The sequence below is a fragment of the Osmerus eperlanus genome, chromosome 4 (genome assembly GCF_963692335.1).
Source record: "Osmerus eperlanus chromosome 4, fOsmEpe2.1, whole genome shotgun sequence".
Classification (NCBI taxonomy): Eukaryota; Metazoa; Chordata; class Actinopteri; order Osmeriformes; family Osmeridae; genus Osmerus; species Osmerus eperlanus.
In genome coordinates, this window is record NC_085021.1 from 10,460,769 (window position 1) to 10,482,480 (window position 21,712).

The window sequence follows — 21,712 nt, forward strand, 5'->3', positions numbered from 1 at the left end:
AAGCACGCACACAGACACGAGCATGCACACACACACACACAAGCACGCACACAGACACGAGCATGCACACACACACACACAAGCACGCACACAGACACGAGCATGCACACACACACACACAAGCACGCACACAGACACGAGCATGCACACACACACACACAAGCACGCACACAGACACGAGCATGCACACACACACACGAGCAGACAGAAAAGCTGGTGTAGACAGTGGTCCTCATTGCGTCTTTCACTATTGACGTTTAAGGATTAAAAGAAGTTAATGTATAATTGCAGTGAGTATAAAAGTGTGGTTTTGAATATCAACAGAGACCTCTTGAGAGAAAGGAGAACGTGACATGAAAACTGAACCACTGAAGGTGTGTTCCTCATCTGAGAATACTTCAAATTATACGTAAAGTACCACCCTATGCTCTGCTGTGCTTTGCGTATGAGCAACTCTCATGAGCAAGACAGTGGTCCTCTCCATAACAATGCTTCTCATGATCTAATGGATAGGGGAACATTTCATTTGCAATTCTATGGTGTCTTACTTCAATCTATATTACGTAGTAAATTACTCTTTTGGGTTTGTACGTTTGGGAAATCACAATACTGTGTATGATTAGATTAGAGTATGACCTTTTCTTACAGTATTGTGTCCACAGTACACACATGTTTATGATATCAACTTTGAGGACAGGTGTCCTTGTTGTTGCTCCAGACAACCAGAGTACACTTCTAGCAGTCAACCATGCCACAAAATATGTTCTTTGTTTAGATAACTGCTTTTGTGTGACCTTGAATTACTGTAATTATTTTCCAATGCAGAAAATCTTTACTTTTCTGGACTAGTTATCTGTGGTTTTAAAGCATTACCACCCATTATTTCTAGTATTTCCTTGTATGACATATGGTTACTATTTCGAGTACGCCGAGTTAACTACTCTCTAGAAGTAACAACAATCTTTTCAGCTTCATCAACTCAACCAGCGGGTTGCCCTGAGTGCTACAGTGTGCTCAACCCAAGCAAGAAAACATCACTTTATGCATCCATATACATCCAGTGGTATGTTCACAGACGTAGTATGTTGGAGTGGTGAAAATGCTGAAGGGAGAGTTAGTTTCCGTAAACTTCATGATGACCTCCATCATAACAGCAAGTAAACCAATTTACTTTGTGCATTCATGTGATTCACCTCTGACTGTGTTGTTGGTCCCCACTGTACTCACATAAAAGAGCAAGGGAAGTTTAGTCAAACATTTTCAGGCTCTCTTTTAGTTACTTTAGGAAAAACAAACTTTGTGAAAATTACTTTTATGAGTTGTATAATATTGGATGGTAAGTCAGTGCTGGACTGGTGCACACTGCTTACTGTAATCAGTAAACCTATGATGACCAGCAAATGATTGTGGATATTACCTCCATTGTCACATCTTCAGAGACGGAATGTACTGTAAGAGGATCAACACAGATGGAATTCACAAACTCTCTTCATTCTCTCTGCACTGGCAGTAAAATTCCCTGATGTCCCACTCCGTCTTTTAAATAAAATGTGACTGGAGGTTTATGCAGCCATTACTGACATCGTCCAAGCTCCAAAAAGAACATTAGAGCTCATTTATTTTATATTCTCTTTGCCGATATCCAGTTTTTTCGGAGATATCAGCAAAATGTTTTCTCTGGTTTCTTAGTCACATTCATCATAAGCTGTCTTCTGATTCACAAAGGGAAGGGAAAGAAACTATTCCCACCCACTGCAGAAAACCCAACAGACATCCATCCCCTGCTTCATTTTGCCTCTCTAACACTGCACAATTAATCATGCTGTCACACATGGTATGCATGTGTGCTGGATGGCCTAGGGTTAGCCAGCGCACAAAGACACATTTGAACAAGATAGCAGGAGAGGTTAGCCACAATACCCTTGTGTGAAATAAAGTATTTGACTGGTCCAAAAGAGAAAAAAGCCCTGTTAAGTGTATGAACTGCTTTTAATTATTGAAATCTTTGCAGTGTTGCAGTGTTTGCAACTGTTCATACATTGGTATTTGTCTTGCTTGTTTGAGAGAATGAAGAAGCGGTGGGTGACATCAGAATTTGAATACTCATTTCAAGATTTATCAGTGCAGAAATAAACCATAGCCTGTTTCTAAAGTTAAACTGCATGAGATGGTCAAGTAAAACATAGAGTTTGGATTGGGGGGAAACTGACTGTTGGAGATAGAGGAAGTAAGCAAGCGTGTCAGAACTTGTCAGCTCAGTGTGCTCACAGACTCAGTAGGGTGCAGTGGTGCATGGTCTCAGCTCCAGGCGTTTGATGACTCACCTGGAGGTGGATGACATGAACGGCAGGGGGCTTTGCCTCTGGCCTGACCAAGCCATGGCTTTCATGAAAGGTCAATCGGTCAAAGAGTCAGAGCAGGTAGGGCAAATATCACAATAACTATGGCACGATTTCCACGACCCGAGCATTCCTTCATAACGGGACATCAACTAAATACAACATTTTTGATCGAGACTTGAATATGATTGCACTTCCCAACGGCAGACTATTGTCCCTGTGTGTGCAAGGAAACGCCGCCAACATGACAGTGCCCTGCTGCCAAAGTGCTCATTTTGTCGTGGTCTGCGGAAAATAACAAGATATTATACCCCGGGAGGGCTGCAGAGCCGTATGTGCCTCACAGCCTGTCTTCTGAGAGCGGCTTTGCTTCCTCTCAGCAAAGGCGCTTACGATGGAGACTCCTGCCTCCTGACACATGGCACAGGCAGCTCTGTTATTAGGATGGAGGTGGGTTCTTGGAGGGCTGGAAACAGTCTAAACTGATCATTATGTGGAACAAAGAGTCCTGCGTAAGCACTGGTGTGGTATGTTGCCTGAATACAGTTACCCTCAAGGGCTCTGACGGTGGCTAGGTTTGTTTACAAATTTCCCAGTTTAACCTTTGGGGTTTAAAGAGTTCTGACATGGCACTGTACCTGAGCTGTGTCCTTGCAAGGATTAGATTTATTTTTTGGCACACGTGAGCAGATACGTTTTACCTCAAATGATTTGAGCCCAAGAGGGTAAGACCTTATATTATTGTTTTTTACTAGGCAACATTAAAACAAGTTGACTAGGTGACTTGTTTTCCTCTAGCAGTTGTTGTGATTACGTCTTGCCAAGCACACTTGGAAATTGAAATGGAAGTGCTCACAATTTCTCAGACAACGGTGAAGGCTGTGTTTATCCACACAGAAACAAATCTCACGCTCCTGCTTTGGAGGCAAACATCCCATCATTCTGCCTCACTGATTTCATGCACTGAACAGCCGAGATTAGAGCCAATACATCAGGTAGGGGGCGACAGCAGGGACCCTGGACCTCCCTCCTGTCTAGAGATAGACAGGCAGGCTGGCAGTGTCTGTCAAGCCCTGCATGGAGGGATCTGCTTCCTCTCAGTTTCCTGCAGTGGTGCTAGCTTTTTTCCCCACAATGTCACTATAACACTTTGGCTGCGATGCTTGAGTGAATCCCAGATCTATTTGATTCACTCACTTAAACCCCAAGGGCTATTTGAATTGGCTCAATCTGTATTAGTAATTGGTTGAATCAGATGGCTGCATGAAATCTGTCGGGAAAGAGAATTGGACTGCAAAATGAATTAATTTTAGCAGTGAAGGAAAAAAATCATTTAATGCAGTATGATCCAGCTTTATTAAAGCTAAACAACCTGACTAATGTTACTCACAACTACCACTTTGTCTGTTGGAATATCTATCCATCCTTAAGATCTCTGGAATTTTGCAACCTGCTCATCCCTCTTGGAATCGGTTACCGTGGTGACTAGAACTCATTTCATCCTGAGGAATGAAAAAGAAGCATGTTCAGTCTTTCATTGTCTGCCTGTCCTCCCCTGCAGTGATGGGTATGTGGCCCTGTTTTTCCCCCTAAAATCACCTGTTCAAACATACTCTGCTGTCTGTGCGGTAGCCCGGGGCGACCAGACACACCCGAAGGACTGGTTCCCAGTCAGATTGGTTCACAAGGAGGCCTGGCATCCCTGGTGATGTCATCTCTCTGCTGGAGTCTGGAGACACTCCAAGATGAACTATTGTAAACTGTACTTGTATCAGTGATATGGCTATTTATGAGTTAGTACACACTCATACCCTAGTTATCTTCAAAGGATTGGAGACTTGCCTCGAGGCAGCTAATCCTGAACTTGAGATTACTGTTTACTGAAGACTTTCTTTTTTTTAAACTTCTGTCTCCATATTTGCAGGGCTACGTTGTCGTAAGACTTTACTTTGCACAGGCTGATGGTCTTGTGCAGGGGCGTCTCTTTCTAATAACCACATACAGGCTTGCTTATTGGAATGAAGAATGCAGTGTTAATGTGCAATTACGGGGGCTAAGTTAGGGGGACGTAATGAGTTTACAGAGCTGCTTCTCTCTGGTAACACGCTTATTCAATGTTTTCTATTTCCCCTGTGACCAAAAACCTAGACTTCAGACTCCAGGCTCACTCTCATAACAGCTATTCTTTATATTTATAGAAAATCAATTATATATGCTACGAACACAGCCTAGACATTCCTTCCACGTGTTCCTCTTCTATCTTGAAGTGTTTAAAACACTTGTTTAATATTACCCGCATGGTGAAATGACCCGTGTGGTCCTCAGAGTTAGATAACTCCCTACCAGTCAGCTCCACAACTGACAAGCACACAGTGAAGCACTTTCTCCCTATGACTTCCTGTTTGCATGAAGCACTGCTGTGAATCTTTCACAGAATGTTGAGTAATGATGCTTCCCTCTTTCCTTGTAGAAGGCAATGTAGCCCCGGTGCATCACTGTGGAATCTGCCGCTTAAAAATCACACAGCTCAGCTGTGACCTCAGTCCCCTCAAATAACTTATATTGTGCTTCTATACTCTTTGGTCCCCTTGAGCCGATTTTTTTTTTGTAGTCAACCCAAACCCAATAGTTTATGCAATATTCATTGACAGGCCCATCTTTAAATCTATCTTCTTCGCTGCCAGGCAGTTGCTGCAGAGCACCTTTTAAGTATAGCACACACTGTTGCTGTGTTACTAATGAGCTTAACTGTGACTCAAAATGAAATATTTTCTGATTCCCCTACAGCTAAGTTCAGAACATCTTATTAACTTATTGTGACATAGAATGACATGCACACACACATGGACACACACACGCGCGCGCGCACACACACACACTCAATAATCAGAGAGCCTCACAAGTCCCCTCAGGACAAGTTTGGAAGTGCTGATGTTGATTAGCATAGCTTTGAGTGAGCGACCCCTTTGTCATGCGTTTGCCGCTCTGAATCAAGGTCAACACCTGCAGCCATGAGCCTGTCAGCACACAGAGATTTACCGCAGTCGATGGTGTAGATTTACATATCAAACCAAGGACCTCATGTGCACCACCTCCCTTTAAGGATGAAAATATGCTCACACCTGCTGCTTGCTGTTCAATATTAACCCTCGTTCTGCCCATATACTGTGGCTCAAGCACTGTTGTTGGATAGGAGAAACCTTAATATACAGAAGAATTAATTCCAATATCGCTCATGATCGAGACCTTGATTAACACATTTATTTAACATCAGCTCACAGAATGTTTCTTTCCTCTTGTGCTTTTAGCTCTGAATTATTCAGTAGTGTGAAATAAGTTAACTTGTTATGTCATGCACCAACTTTATTGTTATGTGGTGTTGTTTGTGATGTTATTTGGTGTTGTTAAAGACTGCAATGTCTGAATAATTGAAGAGAAAGGGGTAAGAAAATACAACGAAAGGTAACCAATGACTCGGCCTGTTAGACAGGTGGTGGTGATTGCTACACATTAGCATGAACTGACGAGGTGGTAGGACAAAAGTGATTTTCCTTTCATAGGTAAGTGCTTTGCAACATGTTCTTTAGTGAGACACCCTTAAAGTGCCATAAATCCAGCAAGGCTTCTGAGTTCATCCTCTAATTCAGTAAACTAGACTCACACCTTCTTTAATTGTGGACTAAATCATTGTTACAACCACTGTTTGCCAATCATCGTGCATTGCAGTGTTCTAAAGATAGCAACTGCAGTACAAGTGGATAAATAATGTTGTGGTCGCATGGTGTAGAACCTACCTCTTATTTTCCAGAGGGGATGTGTGTTTCCCAGCTGTCATCCCAGAAGTATGTAGATTGAACAAAGAAACATTGTCGTGACACAATCTTTCATCCGTTTATTATGGGCTACACCTGAGGACCCTCACATGACACAGCGGGCCAGAGGCAGACCTGTCTCTCCCAGGTCTATCCTCACCAGTGTATTACCGGTTGTCCACTGTAAATCTCTTGGTCTGTCTCCAGGTTCATGTGAGTATTGGAGGCAACATGGAGGGGACCACGGTTAGTGCCCTGTGTTATGATGTGACACTGTATTTCCATATTTGGTAAACGTAGAACCATGAAGTACCAACTCCCTCTCCCAGTGCCGGCCAGACAAAAGGTGAGTGAAGGAGAATGTATCAGCTGCCTCAGACGGAATCAAAAAAGTAATTGACTCTTTTGAAGTTCTGCAGCTAGAAATGATTTGTAGTCTGAGTGAATCCAATCCTCATTAGCAGAGAGCACAATGAGCCCAGGATACATCCTGGATGAGACGAAGGGTCAAAGAGAAACCGAGATTAGCACCCAATTATCTCTATAGAATCAGAGATAGCCTGCTGAAAATTAAGGGGCAGGCTTTGACGCTGCAGCTCAATTAAGAATGGAATTAAGAAGTTACAGGGGGAATATATGGGAGGGGGTTGGACTCCATATCACTTTGTATTTAGATTAGCCTTAAATGCTAGTTTTTTTCTAACGTCTTAATACTCCATGTTGATTGAATTGCTTGACTAATGTTGTTGTTAATATGAAAGTCAGTGCAAGGCTCAAGGTCAAGTGAGTTCATGAGGAGCTTTAATATCATTGTTTAGAGTTAAGTCAGTTAAACAAGTCCTACTCTTGACCTTTTTTTCCCAATGCAACAGTCATGCAGGAATTGATTGTGGACAGTTTCATTTATTGGAATGAAACTGAAATGAGTAATTTACGGCAACTTAGATTTTATTTTATTGTATATTTAATTATATTCTAATCCCACTTAGTACTGCTAGTTTATGTACCCTTAGTATAGATAGTCCACATATTTAAATTTTAGATATATGTTTATTGTATGCACCTTCCTGCCAAAGCAAATTCCTTGTCTGTGCAAACTTTCATGGCGAATAAATCCCATTCTGATTCTGATTCTGATGAGCAGAGGAAATGAATAGACTATTGATGCATCTTAGTGGTCTGGCTCTTGACTTCAATATTTTGAATCTACAAGTTTGTCCAGTTCCTCTAGGAAAACAGAATTATTCATGACATGGTTTTGTAGCCTCAGAACAAAGGCTTAGAAAAAAGCCACTCTGAACCGCCACCTGCTAAGATGTATTCGATCATGGTCTAAGCAACGTTGAATCCATAAAAAAGCATGTGGCAACTGAACGACGCCCAGCTATGTGGCCGTGCAGGAATAGGCACAAGAACACTCGAAAACTCATTAAGATGCAGCCTCATGAAAAAAGGCCCTCAGCTGTAAATGTATGGAGCCCAGCTCTCTTAATCATAAATCCAGTCGACACTTGGCCGCGTGTTAAGCACAATCACCGAGATGTGGGAGACCAATGAGAGGTGCCAGACCCGTGGGGGCTCAGGCTGTGGAACCCTACCTCAGAGGACAACTAGAGCTCAGGGACTAACCAGTCAGACGCCCTGAGAAAAACAAGCCCAGTGGTCCTAATGAGAGAGTTTTCATTAGTACACAGAGGGCGGGGAACGCGGGCAGGCAGAGGGGGAGGGTTACTGATGGGGTAACAGGGGAACGGGGGAGGGCGCTCACAGGCTCTTGTTGCATATTCGGTGTTACCAAGTGAACTGATCTTTTGCGTTTCATTTGTCGAGCTTCAGAATCCATGATGCAATGATTCTGTCCCTACAATACCAGGGGGCATAAGTGATTCATTAAGCCTACACACACTTTTACACACAATGTATACTCAGCACACTCTCACACACACGCACAGTTTAAGCTACACGTGGGTGCGTAGCCTCGAACACACACTCACACATCTTTGCACACACCTTCATACATAAACAGAAAACGACACACACACACACACACACACAATCCTGGCCCCCTCACACACATTTAAATTTAGCCCGGCACACACACACTGGCTCACACTGGTTTGAGAGACACTGCAAGAACAAGAATGAGCGGACGCGAGACAAGTTGCATTTATCTTCTCTATGCCAGGCTCTGGCTTCCGTTTGTGTGGGTGCGTTAGTCTCCCTGGATGAGCACGCGAGACAGAGGATGCAGCTGGGAGCATGAGTCCTGACGAAGAGGAGTATGACATGGTCTGTCAGAAAGCTGTGACCCTGATTGTTGACCTTTGTCTCCAGAACAGCGCTTTACTGGACTCGGACACCTGCGAGGACTTCCTCTTCTTGCTCTCCAACCAGAGCTCGGACAACAAGGAGCCAAGTAAGGTTTTTCTCTGTAACCCATGCTATATTTGCATTAGCTCGGTGTGCTGTGTGCATTTACATACATGTGATGGACCGCTGTATAGGAGCTGTGGGTCTTCTATATGTGTTTGAATTACAAAATATAGAGACTGCAGCCAACATTTCTTAATTGTGTCTCCTGGGTTTAATGTGTTTACTTTATGTTATATATAAGTGTATAATGGTGGGACAATATCAAGAGTTAGTATTGTGTTGTTGGACTTGTAAAATGCAATGTAATCCAAACAAATGTAACACTTAGTCACAATTACCAAGATGTAAGGTATGTTTTAGTAATGAAACAATGCGAATGCCTTGCACAGACTTCCAGTCCTCACAGTCCTCAAAGATTCCTGACTTATTTCCCCTCTCTTTGTTATTGTTATCTTCCCCATGATTGGAGAGATGGGGTCAGCCCTAGCTCTCAGAGTCATGGACACTGCTGTAATGAGTTTTTCTGACCTGGGGGCAGAGAGGAATAGGTATATAAAGCAAACTCAGGCTGACTTCCTAGTTTCAGCTCTGAGAGAAGAACCCCCAATACACAAATAGATCCGCCTGTAGGCTGACTAATATCAACTGATGTTGTCCTGGCTGCTCAACCTTCCCATTAGAGAGGAACCGCATGGGTGTCACACTTTAACTGAAATGAATATGTTGATGCATGGGTGGAGACTCGTAATGAAAGTACTTTTGGGAATTGGAGGAACACTCCTCCTTAGTCATATTAGCCTACAAATACTTTGCCAGAGGCGAAGCATGTTCTCCTGTGAGAGTCCCTGAACAAAGTACTAAATATCAAGGCTTCATCAGCGGCTTGATGAAGCCTGTGGAGCAAAACTTTGTTGAGGTTCTCTGTTTGACAGCAACTTCCCAGCACACGGGGACCTGTTCTTTTTCTCATCTTGCTGTGGAATTGTTTGAACTTCAGAATAATGCACTCTAGATGATGGATTCTGAACTCTTATATTTGTAGCATCCTTCAAGAGAAGCCATCTTTTTCTTTTCTACAGTAACCTTTAAAAAGAGTAGTCACATTGACATGTACATCTATTTTTCAAGGAATCGCTGTCCAAGAAAGCATCACAAAGCAGACAGCACACAAAACACCCACACAGCACAATGACACAGCCCAAGACCCCCCAACAGCACAGCAGATGCATCTATGTGAATGTCTCCATGTTCTACACAACCAACCAACTCTGACATGACGGAACTTGAAGTCCACTGTTGCTAACCTCAAAAGGAAATGTCATTCAGAGCTGTTTCTGCGAGGATGGATCTCTGTTCGGAGGGTGTCACACCATTCCTGTCCAGATCCAGTGTCACCTCACATTATCCTCAGTGGGAGAATCGAACGTGGCCGGTCGTGCCACCGGCATCCTCGGCTAAGCTGTAGGGCCATTAAATGCCACTGCATGTTATCCACACATCAATGTGAATCTCTTCTGCCACATGAAGGCTAAACACACGCTCCTTTGCTTATTGTGGGACAAGATGGACATAAAAACATTTCCTCCCATTTTATTTTTAATAGTGCATTAGCGAAAACATAGCTGATAACAGCTTTAGACACTTTCATCAAAGGTGATTTAAAGTACTGTGGTTGTACAGATTTTCAGTGGGATTTGTTCTCAATGTTCAAGTTCCAGATTCAGTTGGAAAGAAGTAAAGTACCAGGTTCTGAATAATGACCTGTAAAATAGTTGCTATACACGTTACATAAACATTAAAACAAATCATTTTGTGGGTTGAATGTAAACAGCAATGTCGTGGGAGCACTCCTTCACATTTCCATAAACGTTTTTTGATCCCTTTACCGTATGAACCTTGCACCTTGACAAACCATGACAGTTGACAGAGACATTGAGACTGTCTGACATTCTTCTCTGTCACCGTTTCCTGCTCTTCCGTCTCAGCATTAGCATTTCCAATGTTTATGTTGTGTTCTATCTTTTCTGCCCTGAGAGGGAGAGGGGAGGGCACGACGTAGCACTTTCGTCAATAGCTTTTCATGTGCTCATTGACTTCATTTCTCATTTGTGACAAAGCCAGAACACTTTGGGTTTGAGAACAAACACAACTGTTGTATCTTCAGCTGTCAGGCTCTCAGCTGTGTTGAAAACGTACTGTATGAGAGAGTGTCCCTGAGCACACCACACTGGGGCCAGCACCGCCGCCTCTCCTCGGTTATTCGAAAGCATTGATGAGAAAATGAGAAATGATCAGAATTTTGGTTTATCCTATCCGGGTCTGAGTATCCCTGAGGGATATTGCCTTCACTCTGCAGCAGGCAAAGTGTGATTGGTTAAATTGGAATTTAGTGGGTTGTGTTGCAATCACGATTGCCTCTGTGAATGAACACACCTGGTGCTCATGAAAGGAGAACATGCTACTCCCTAAAATGAATGAGAGATCAGTATATCAGACAAAGCTGACATGATAGTTGCCACTGTACAGCAACTTAAGAAAATATGGACATTAACTTCACAGAGGTGAAATAAAACATGGCATCAAGCCCATGTCCACTTGTGGAGCTGGAAATACACACTCACAAACACACGCTGATGCACAAACACACACAGTCATTACCAATTCCAGTTTCATTAGAAGGAGCAGCTTCAGGTGTGTGAACTTGAATAGACAAGGCTTATTTTGATCACATTATACCTTGTTTTCCAGTCTCATATTGAGATTGATTAACCAAGACATCAGACAGGCATAGGACATTAGCATCTCAAGATCATTTATTTTGGTCCCGCTGGTTGCTACATTTTACCTAATATTTGCAAGGACAGAGGACGCATTGCAGGTGGAATCCAAAACAACCAAACAAGAACATCAAATTAACTGGGCTGTTGAAATTAGAACCCCAGCAGAACTTTGGTTCCTTTCAATAATTCATATGGCACACACTGACTAACAGTCTTTCCTTTATAGACTCAAAATTTCACATTTACATTTACATTTAGCAGACGCTCTTATCCAGAGCGACTTACAGTAAGTACAGGGACATACCCCCTTTCACATACTAGAACAGGGGTCGGCAACCCAAAATGTTGAAAGAGCCATATTGGACCAAAAAAACAAAAAACAAATCTGTCTGGAGCCGCAAAAAATTAAACTTCTCATTACAAAGCAAACATGCAGGCAATCCTTCCGCATTGGCAATGAAAGCAAATGATTCGGTCCAAAAACTGTTGAATCCTCTGTTCTCCTCAGCTATCTTTCTCTTTTTCCCTTTGGGATCCATGGCCCATGACACACCCGCCGGTTTGTTTGCAACAGCCACCTGTCTGGCATTACGCCGAGCTGAAAGAAACGTGTGTCGCAGGCTATGACGTAAATCTTCGTTGACAGAAATGTTGAAATAAAATATTTATTATACACATACACATTTTGCTGTAAAAATGTGTATAATAAATATGTTTTCAACATTTCTGTTTTAATAATTAAAACAAAAAATATGTTCACACCATCTTTTTCCATTTTCATATTTTTGAAAAAGCTCCAGGGAGCCACTAGGGCGGCGCTAAAGAGCCGCATGCGGCTCTAGAGCCGCGGGTTGCCAACCCTTGTACTAGAATCAAAGAAAAACGTTGGAAAGCAGCCCACCCTGCTGTGAAAGATAACATTTGGATGAATGTCCATGTTATAATAACAGTGGACGATACTCACCTTGGCATTTACATAAATGATGGTTATGAAAGAATGATAGAGATGTATTAAAACCAGATTATGCAGCACAATATGTGAGAATAAAACATTTCAACCTTAGAGCGATGACTCAACACACTCTAATTTGAGCATTAATGCTCAGCTTTTTATCCTTGTTTGAGACCAAGCCGCGCACAAAGGACTGAGGTTATCCTTTCTGACAAGACTGGATAGAGTTGAGGGTTAAACTCAGAGACATGCCCCCCCTTGCTGGAGGGTGACTGAGTCAGGTGAGGAGGTTCCGGAGATAATGGCTGTCCTAGTAAAACACATTTTTCATTCGAATGCGCTAAAGACAAAAGTCAAGCGACGGCTGGAATACAAATTGGATTCTTGTGTCGGGAGGTTGTGAGCAGCATTCAAATTGCAGCCATTTCTGTTTTCTTTATTATTTGGCGACTTCTTATTTTTTCAGCTATTTAATTAGGAAGAGCAAGGGCTTTGGATGTCCCTGATGGTGCTGATGTCTGGGTTGCTATCTCCACCTCGGCGGTACAACACCAGCCTGTTTCATGACACTGCTGCTATTATACATGCCGATCTTCCATTATGAATAAATAAAATGCAATGGCACCAATGGCACAAAATGACTTCCACTGAACTCTGTCTTCAACATCCATGTATTATATTAATGTTCTAGGATTCTGTGAGAGTATAGGGGTGGTGTGGACAATTATTTGACCAAAATGAACAGAAAAGACATAGTTGCTGAGGGCCTCATGTTGGAAGAATGCATGTGTGCATGCGTCTAATGGTCCGGTCGCCATGCCAAACAAGCCATCTGATACTGGTCGCATGCACACGGCCATTTTATATCCTTTTCCCACTAGTTTTGGAAATCCACAGTGTACAGTTAGTTATGAGAGTCAGTGTGAGCTACGTGAATGTAATAACCATTTTCCTCACACGTATCTTTCGCTTCATTGCCTTTGAGTTGCCTTTCATTTCTAGTGAGCGTCAGTGATGGTGTGGTTAGACCCACACCCACGCTCCTGAGGTCGGGATTGTGTGTTTCCCTTGTTCTGCGGCTCCTCTCCCCAGCTTAGCGGCTGCCGTCGTGCTGAAAGCCCATGCCTTCGGGGGCGAAGCTTTGGCAAAACTGACTCGGTTGACGATGTAGAAACAATTGCAGACAGACGCGAGTCCAAACACTTTCTCAGCCACGCTGGTGATGGATGAGCGCTAGGTGGAGTCGGACCCTCTGGAGATGTTGTCTCAGATCAGGCCTTTAGTTGAATCATGTGTGAGAGGAGGCCTGGAGGTACACCATGCTCTTTTCATGATCAGCGAAGGTGTAGGTGATTGTGAGTGCAGCCTGTTGGTGAAGTGAAGTGAGGTGTTACCTAGCTAGATGGCGGAGGACCCACAGGGTGTCTGGGTGACAGGATACCAAAGAGGAGGTTAACATTGTCAACACCTCACAGCTCTAATTGGATGAATGTGCGAGTGCATGAGACCAAATTAGATGGGTATCTTTTGTATTTTTCTTTTCCAGGGAAATGTTTCCCCAGTCTGTAGAGAGCAACACATAGATGACTTAGATACAACATACACATGACACAACACAGCTGCATGACACATACTGTATGTAGCTGCAGCACCTTTCCATATGGTAGTTATGACATCGTTTTGATGATACTGTGGCAAAGGGAACTAAACTCCTTCCCTATCATGGCCATTTCCAGGCCAGGGATCTGCATCTGTGACCTGATGGAAGCAGTGTGAAGAGTGGATTAAGGGGGTGTCTGGGTTCATGTGCTGTGTTACATGCTCTGCATGTACTGGCTGTGCTGTTGAGGTCTGAGATTAGTTACACATAAAACAGTAGTTGCTTTAGTTACATGTAAAACAACTTTTCAGGAACATAGCAAGGATACTTTATCCTTCATCCTTACAGGGATAGCTCTAGAAGAATGCAGGGAAGAATGAAGTGTTTGGTAAGATGGCTTGAGATCAGCATGTGTACACACTTGGTATCATCAATATTGGATAGCAGATATGATGAGGATATCATTCTGCCTTCTTAATTGAGTGGCAAACTAAAATGTTAATTTCAGACCTGGGACAATTTTGAATTCATTCCATGGTATCATGTCTGTCTTTTGCTCCAGGTGAATCACACTTTTGTAGACTGAGAGATTGACTTTCTGGTAACCCATTTCCCAGTGCTTCTTGGTACATCTAGTGCCTGTGGGTCTTTAATCAGCACAGCCTTTATCATTCCAGTTTCCTGGAATACCTCCCATCTAGTTCTTATTCTGAGTTTTCACTTATAGCTCCATTAACTCGCCTCCGAGAAACTGTTTCCAAAAAGAGCGTCAATTGAGGAGACTGGAACAAGTGTAAATTGAATAAGTAAGATTGGAAGGCATAAAAAGGGAGTGTGAGTGCTTACATGCGTGTACGTGTGCCCGTGCCAGGTGCATTTGTGTAAACAAGACTTTGTTTTGACGATTAAATTACATTTTTGGTCTCACTCGCACCCAGACGCAAAAGATCAGGGGTAAATTGAGGTTTGTTGTGACACTTCACCCTCTGATTGTGTTAGAGCCCTCTGCAAAGCAGCCACTGCCTCAAGTGATGTTACCTAATCTGACAGGAATTGATGGAATGACCTTACAGCTTGTCCAGTGGCCGAACACAGCTTCGTGGGGCACTGAGAAACACTGCAGAGAAAAAATATCTACAGGGATATGTCAAAAGCATTTCTCATACACGCTACCGCCTGTATGAATGATACTAAGGTATGCTGCTCTGCTTCCCACCTGCATACTGATGTCCAAGCTCCGAAAGGAAACGGTCCCAGACCTGAAGACCAGGATATGGTGGATGACTAGGTGGAGCCGAAGCGTTTATCACCCGGCCAACTGACACCAGATAGTTACCATCTCATGGCATGGCTGCCAGGTTGACAGCTTCCATTCATTAACACGACGAAGGGAGATTTACAGTGCACTGACAGGGGATTAACTACATGTAGTGCAGTGAAGAATCGTGTTTTACTACATGGATTCTCTATATTAAAACACATTGGCGTGACTCATCTGTGGTTTGGGTGATTTACAAGGTGCTGCGTAGTTCGGGTCTACAATAGCCCCTGATGATGGTTGTGTGGTATTGAAAAGTGACAACCCAAAACAGAAGGGTTTTAATATCGCTGCCTCGGCTCATTCACAGTATCAGACACGAGATCATTAATAGCTTTTAATGAGTGAGCGAATTTACGAGGCTTCAATACAAATCTGGTGTCACGTTATGTATGTGTGCAAATAGACTTCACAATACCAATGGTAACTTCGACCCTGCCAGGCTTTTATCTTGAGTAAATCTCCAGTGATGCGTGTAATTAAGAACAGGACAAGAAGCACTGGGCATGTCTCAGACATGACAGCAATCTGCGTGGTCTGGAACGACCTCAGTGAGCACAACATGGCAGCTAGCAGTTCAGCCAGACGACCACTGACAGAGACTGGACCTCTGAAATGATTGCGCCTTCAGTTCTGATTACAACCAGGGCGATTCACCCTTTTCTTTCAAATGTTTACACATGCCTTTTCAAGGTTGGCGATGGGTTAATAATGTTTTCCATAAAGTGAAGAACACATTTTTTTGTCTGTTGTTTGGGTCATTATTTTTGGACATCTATTTTCACTGCATAAACAGCTCTGCTCAATCTAAATGAAGTGGGATATTTCTGTGTGTTTTGTTGATTAAATTCAGTCTGAAGTACACTTCTCCCTTAAATTTGGGCATGTCAAATACACATGGCTATTATCAGAGCAATGACAGAGGGACTGACAAGGACAGGCTTTACATGATTATGAATATGAGGCATACAAGGTGATGTGAGTGCAGATGGGTCCTGTAGAGAAGAGGTCATGGTTGGAACGCTGGTCTGCATTTTAAGCAGGGAGAGGGGGGTCACAATGGGGCCAGAGATATGAGTCTGTTCCACTGCCTGATAAACAACCTGGATATTCAGCAGGCCTGTACTGTTCCCTTCGCAAAGCCTTGCCAAGACCTTGTTGACTGCAAACTAACTGCATGATGAGGATGGTAACTTTTGAGCTTTAATTCAGAAATGCTTGTTTTTCTATTAAAAGTTTTGTTGTGATTTTTATTAACCAAATAGAATACATTAACAGCTTGTATCACTGCAATCAGTTATATCAGGACAAACCTAACATGTATTCTTACTGTATTGAACAAAACACAGTTAATAATGCCTCACATGTATTTAAATCTATACACAAGGCAAAAAGTTTAATCCTGTTGTCTTTCCAAGCCTTCTAAAATTAGACCTGTGGGAAAAAAGGATGAGTAAGGCTACTGTCAGATGCTGAAAACACAGTAGTAGTCACCATGTCATACGGAATCACATACATTCTACTACACACAATCTTCAGAGTCCACCTCAGTGGTTGTGTAGGCTTTCAGGCAATTTTCATTGCAGATTTCCTTCATTAATGAGAAACAATGAAGCTTGTGTGCCGTGATGCAGACCACAGTGATGTATCTCATGAAACATAATAGTGTTATGCTGTGGTAGTTTCAGCAACGTCAGCCATGGCCAGTACTCGTGAAACCCCATTTGTATAGATTGGTGTGTTTTTTAAGCTTTCGGGGACAAACACTGAGATGAGAAAATGAGCGTGTAATTACCATATATACAGAAATGCCACAAAGCCACCCATACTGCGTCTTCTGTTCTATATGGACACGCTCTTGTCTCACCCTTCTCTTCCTAATCTCTGCAGTGGCTCTGCCCTCTCCAGTTCGTCTCTACTTAAATCTGTCCTCCACCTTCTCCTCTGCTCTTCCCGTGTGCGCACGGGTCCGGCAAGGTTCTGTCCAAGGATTGAAGGATTTCCAGAGGCTATATTAAATCTCCCCAAAGGCGTTTTTGAATAACTGAAGGGATTTTTGATGTAACGTTGTACTTTATTCTCAGAGCCTGATTCCCTGAAGGACATCCGCCTCAACCCTCAGCTGTTTTGCCTTTGAACCCTCATTGGTGCTCTCTTGCTTAGGCTCCAGGTATAGAGGCTGATTCTAAATTCCGTTGATGCCTATAAGATGACAGTAGGCTGTTGATGTACGGTTCATTAGAAAGATGAATGGTGCAGTGTCTCCCTGGTGAGGTTTGACCCTGTTGTGTGCTTTCAGTTTTAGTACAGTACCGATGTGTATTCAGGCCATAGCTTCCTCTATCTTCACCGGCTGGCACTGTTTGAATCCACTCAAACGTACAAAGAAACGAATGTCTTTGTGCTCTTGATGAAAGTATAATCGAAAGTTCGAAAGAGCAGCAAATTGGTTCTCACACTTAGAAACCTTCCGCACCAAATAGTGTTCCCCGTTGAGCTTAATAAATCTCTGTAATGGAGATTTTTCAGACTGTTATTTCAGATATGAATCCCTGGTGCGTTGGTAAAGCCAGTCATTTATAACCACGCTGGCCATCGTTCAACAAAGCTGGGACTGTCCTCTTTCGGACTGAGGCCACCGTTGGTCTTTCAGGTTTAGCTCTGACCTATCACTACAAACACTGTTGATTTCCTGTCCTGCCACTGACAGCCCAACGCCAGGAGGTCCTTCTTCTTATACCCTTTGCTCATCAATAGTTCATGTGAAACACTCTGTAGAGCTAAGCACAGATGTATTTGTGACAAGCCCAGGAACCGGCTTGTGTTTGTTGTGCTGGTGATTTGCACACCTTATGTGTGCTCTACCTTCTTGCATCTGATTCGATGTGCATTCTTAATTCAGTCATTCACATGCGTCTGGTAGTCATGATTCGTTAAAAGAGACAGTGTAGTACAGCACCATTTCTGCCAAGTGGTATGGAAACCCATGACTTGTGTCTCCAGTGGCTTTATGCGTGTTTGAACATATTTGATGGTGTTATCATTGTTTCAGTGTGTTGGATTGAATACATCATTGGATCTTTTAGCTGGGTGTAAGGCATAGGCAACCTATTACATGAAGAAATTAGCTCTCCAACTAATTTTTTTCGGTGTCACGTGAGCAATGTGGAGAGGAACGCGGAGAGCACTGGTTATTGTCCATTAGTGTGATGAGAATGGGGAACAACACAGCCACAGAAGACACGCCGCCTATAGAAGACTGTGACTAACTGCGACCACTGACCATAATGAATGCGTACTGTGTGTTTTGCAATGACCCTGTAGAATATTCAAGTCAAACTTTACAAAAACCCCTAGGACTATTCTACGTAGATGCATTGTGCAAACAGTTGGAGGTGGAGTCACTTCCACTAGGCTGCTCATGGAAGGTCTCTCTCTCTCTCTCTCTCTCTCTCTCTCTCTCTCTCTCCCTCTCCCCCTCTTTCCATTAGAAGACTCTTTTCCTGATCACAGGAGCTCTTGCACACTGTATCATTACACACAACTGCGGATCCTCAAATCTGATCAATCCACACCATTTCTCACCGTGTGGTGCTGTGTGTTAAATTGATCTCAAGTTGTCCCCTGTGCTGCTGCCCTCACTGTGTTTCTCCACTGCAGACCATCACCAGGCTGGAGGCAGTTGAGGATAAACTGATGCTAATCTAGACAAGGCAGGGCTGTAGGGGATGTTGCTCTCTTTCTCTCTCTCTCTCTCTCTCTCTCTCTCTCTCTCTCTCTCTCTCTCTCTCTCTCTCTCTCTCTCTCTCTCTCTCTCTCTCTCTCTCTCTCTCTCTCTCTCTCTCTCTCTCTCTCTCTCTCTCTCTCTCCCCCCCCCCCCTCTCTCTCTCGCTCTCTCTCTGTCTCCATTTCTCTCTCGTTGGAGGAGATGCTGCTGCAATATTACATGACCTCAGACTGTGCTGCAGAATTTCTCCCCAGCATATTAAGTCTATGTTGAACGCCATTTAAATGGACATGTGTGTGTGTACATGTGTTTACCACAGCATCTCACCGGGGGCGCCTCAGAAGGAACAAAGCCCCGATCCGCATGGAAACCTTATCAGAACACTCCCCTGCACCCATTTGCACATTCGCCTAATCTCATTCAATCTTGAAATAAAACAAACCCTTGGATGTGTGACACGGACATCCATTCAAAGCATATCTTTGATATTCATGAAGACGGCTTTATTAATATTCATCTCTCCAAAGTTATGCGTGGTCTCCTTTTGTGGCACATATTTATTTTGGCGTATCAAACAAACTGTTTACACATGGGTGTTTTGTTTATAGATTTTTTCTTACTGTTCCCTATTGCAGGTCTGGTCTAAACACTGGTGTATGAAAGCCGGCAAAGTGGCTTGGGGGTGTTTCTGCACAACAGGGATGAAGTGAGAGACTATTTGTTGCGCGTGTGTGTGTGTGTGCTCTCTGGGCTGAGTGAGGGATCTGCCCCCAGACATTTGCAGTACAGTATCCTGCTGACTGGCTTGCTTGCAGTGCCATAGAAACAGGGTTCCTGAGTGCAGCAGAAGCTCATTCTGTCTAGGAGCCGGCAAGAGTGAGGATCGAGAGGAGAGAGCGAGAGAGAGAGTAAAAAAAAAAGAGAAAGAGAGAGCGAAAGAGAGAGGGAGTTAGAGTGAGAAAGAGAGAGGGATCAGGGGAACAAAGTGAGGAAGACTGTTACCGGTGAGTACACAGCTGTCACTGTGGATTGTATCACATGTGAAAATGTGATGCTCTGAGCTCTCTCTTTTTAGGAGAGTTTTTTTCAGCTTGTTTTCCCTGCTGGTCTGATGGTGTGAAACAGGTTGTCAATTTGTTGTTGGATGAGAGGAAGGGAGAACTGGCGTGGCTTCTGCTTTGGTTTCAGATACAGACAAGCGGCAGACCTCAGGCTTCTGTGGGCTGAATGGCTCAAGATAATTTTTATGTTGCTTAATTACTCTGTAGAGTGTCTGTGTGCGTGTGTGTGTGTGTGCGCACGAGAGTGTGTGCACACGAGAGTGTGTGCATGTGGACCTTGTCTACCTCTTCAAAGTGAGGAGGAGTTATCTGATCTTTGCGCGCACATCCTTTCTTCTGTCCTTTCTGCTAATCGTGTTGTATTACTGTTTCTGTCTGTCAACATACTGTGGGTGTTGAATCCAAACAACTACAAATTACCATTTCTGTTATTGACTCAGCTGCAGTATCATACTCTTATATATCATTTATCAAGCAGAATGTAAATATTTGATAGGAGAGGTATTCTGCAGCTTCAGTGCACTTTCTGGATGAATCTTTTCACACCTCATGGCTCATGATAGCAGCCTGAACCTCGACAGCAGGTAAATATGCCACGATATTGACCTTTATCTATCTATGTCTAACCATGTAAATTATTCAAGACCTAAAATCGATGTTACTGTATGATAGACGTGGGGGAGGGGTGACATGCTGGTGTATCAGTCAGGTCACAGGTGTGTGTGTGTGTGTGTGCGTGCACGCACCTGTAAGGCTTCACCTAGCATCTGCCTGTAACCTCTCTGTGTGTTTCATCAACATGCAGCCTACCAGCATGTCACTTTGATGAAGGGCCACAGCTGCCCTGCTAATGTGAGACACACTGCAGGAGGCACCATGTCATCTGGTGCCTGAGTAAACAGGAACCACGACATCACTGTTCTGTACTTAATGTCAATTAGGATCTGTGAGGGGGAGCTATTAGATATGGACACTAATGGTTTTTCTGCTGTGTAAACATTTGAGCAGATATTTTGGTGGCGTGTTGAATGTGTATCAAATGTTGTCAATGCCTGTTACAAAATGTGGGTCTGATCAGGCAATTGCCTAATCCTGTGCCTCTGAGTGAGTGAACGTATCTCAGCGGTGCTCTCAGAACCCCCTCCTCCCCTCACCTGGCCCTGTGGTGCGATTAGAGACTGCCTGTCACTCTACTCCCGGAAGCAATGGGAAAATCCCATCCAGTCTTATCAACTCTCCACTGGCCCCTCCCCGCCTCGACCCTGGTGGCCCATGCTGGTTCACAGGCGCGTGTGTGTGTATGAGTATATGTTCTTTTGTGTGTGTATAAATATATATGGGTGTTTGTGTGAGAGTCTGTTGTCACACTAGTTTCTGTGTGTCTGTGTGTTAGTGTGTATCCGTGGCTGTATGCATGTGTGTGCTTGTGGCTGTATGTGTGAGTGCTCAGCCAGCAACCTGTAACCCTGACATGATTGTGGCTGATTAGGATGACCGCAGAGGGCTCTCTCTCCCTTCTCCTTCTGAGGGAGAAAAAGAGAAAACCAGAGGTCCTGACAACCCGATCTCTCATCCACCATGTTTTATGACTTCTCGTTAAAATGTCACTTGCTAAGGATGCCCAATAAAAAGGGACTGGGAAGCAGCTCCACTGTGTGAAAAGTCATGCACAAAGGAGTGATAAACCAGGTGAAACCCCCGGCAGGGGAAATCAGGGGAGAGCAGGGCAGAGGGCGAGGCAAGACTAGGA

General features: G+C 43.6%; 1 protein-coding gene across 1 annotated transcript in view; it reads left to right on the forward strand.

Annotated features, from left to right (window-relative positions):
• Positions 1–8,333: 8,333 nt before the first annotated feature.
• Positions 8,334–21,712, forward strand: part of syt6a (synaptotagmin VIa) — a 29,126-nt gene continuing 15,747 nt past the window's right edge. The window contains exon 1 of the mRNA XM_062458879.1: positions 8,334–8,567. Within this exon, the coding sequence (XP_062314863.1) occupies positions 8,411–8,567 (157 nt within the window). The 5' untranslated portion in view covers positions 8,334–8,410. The remainder of the gene's footprint in view (positions 8,568–21,712) is intronic.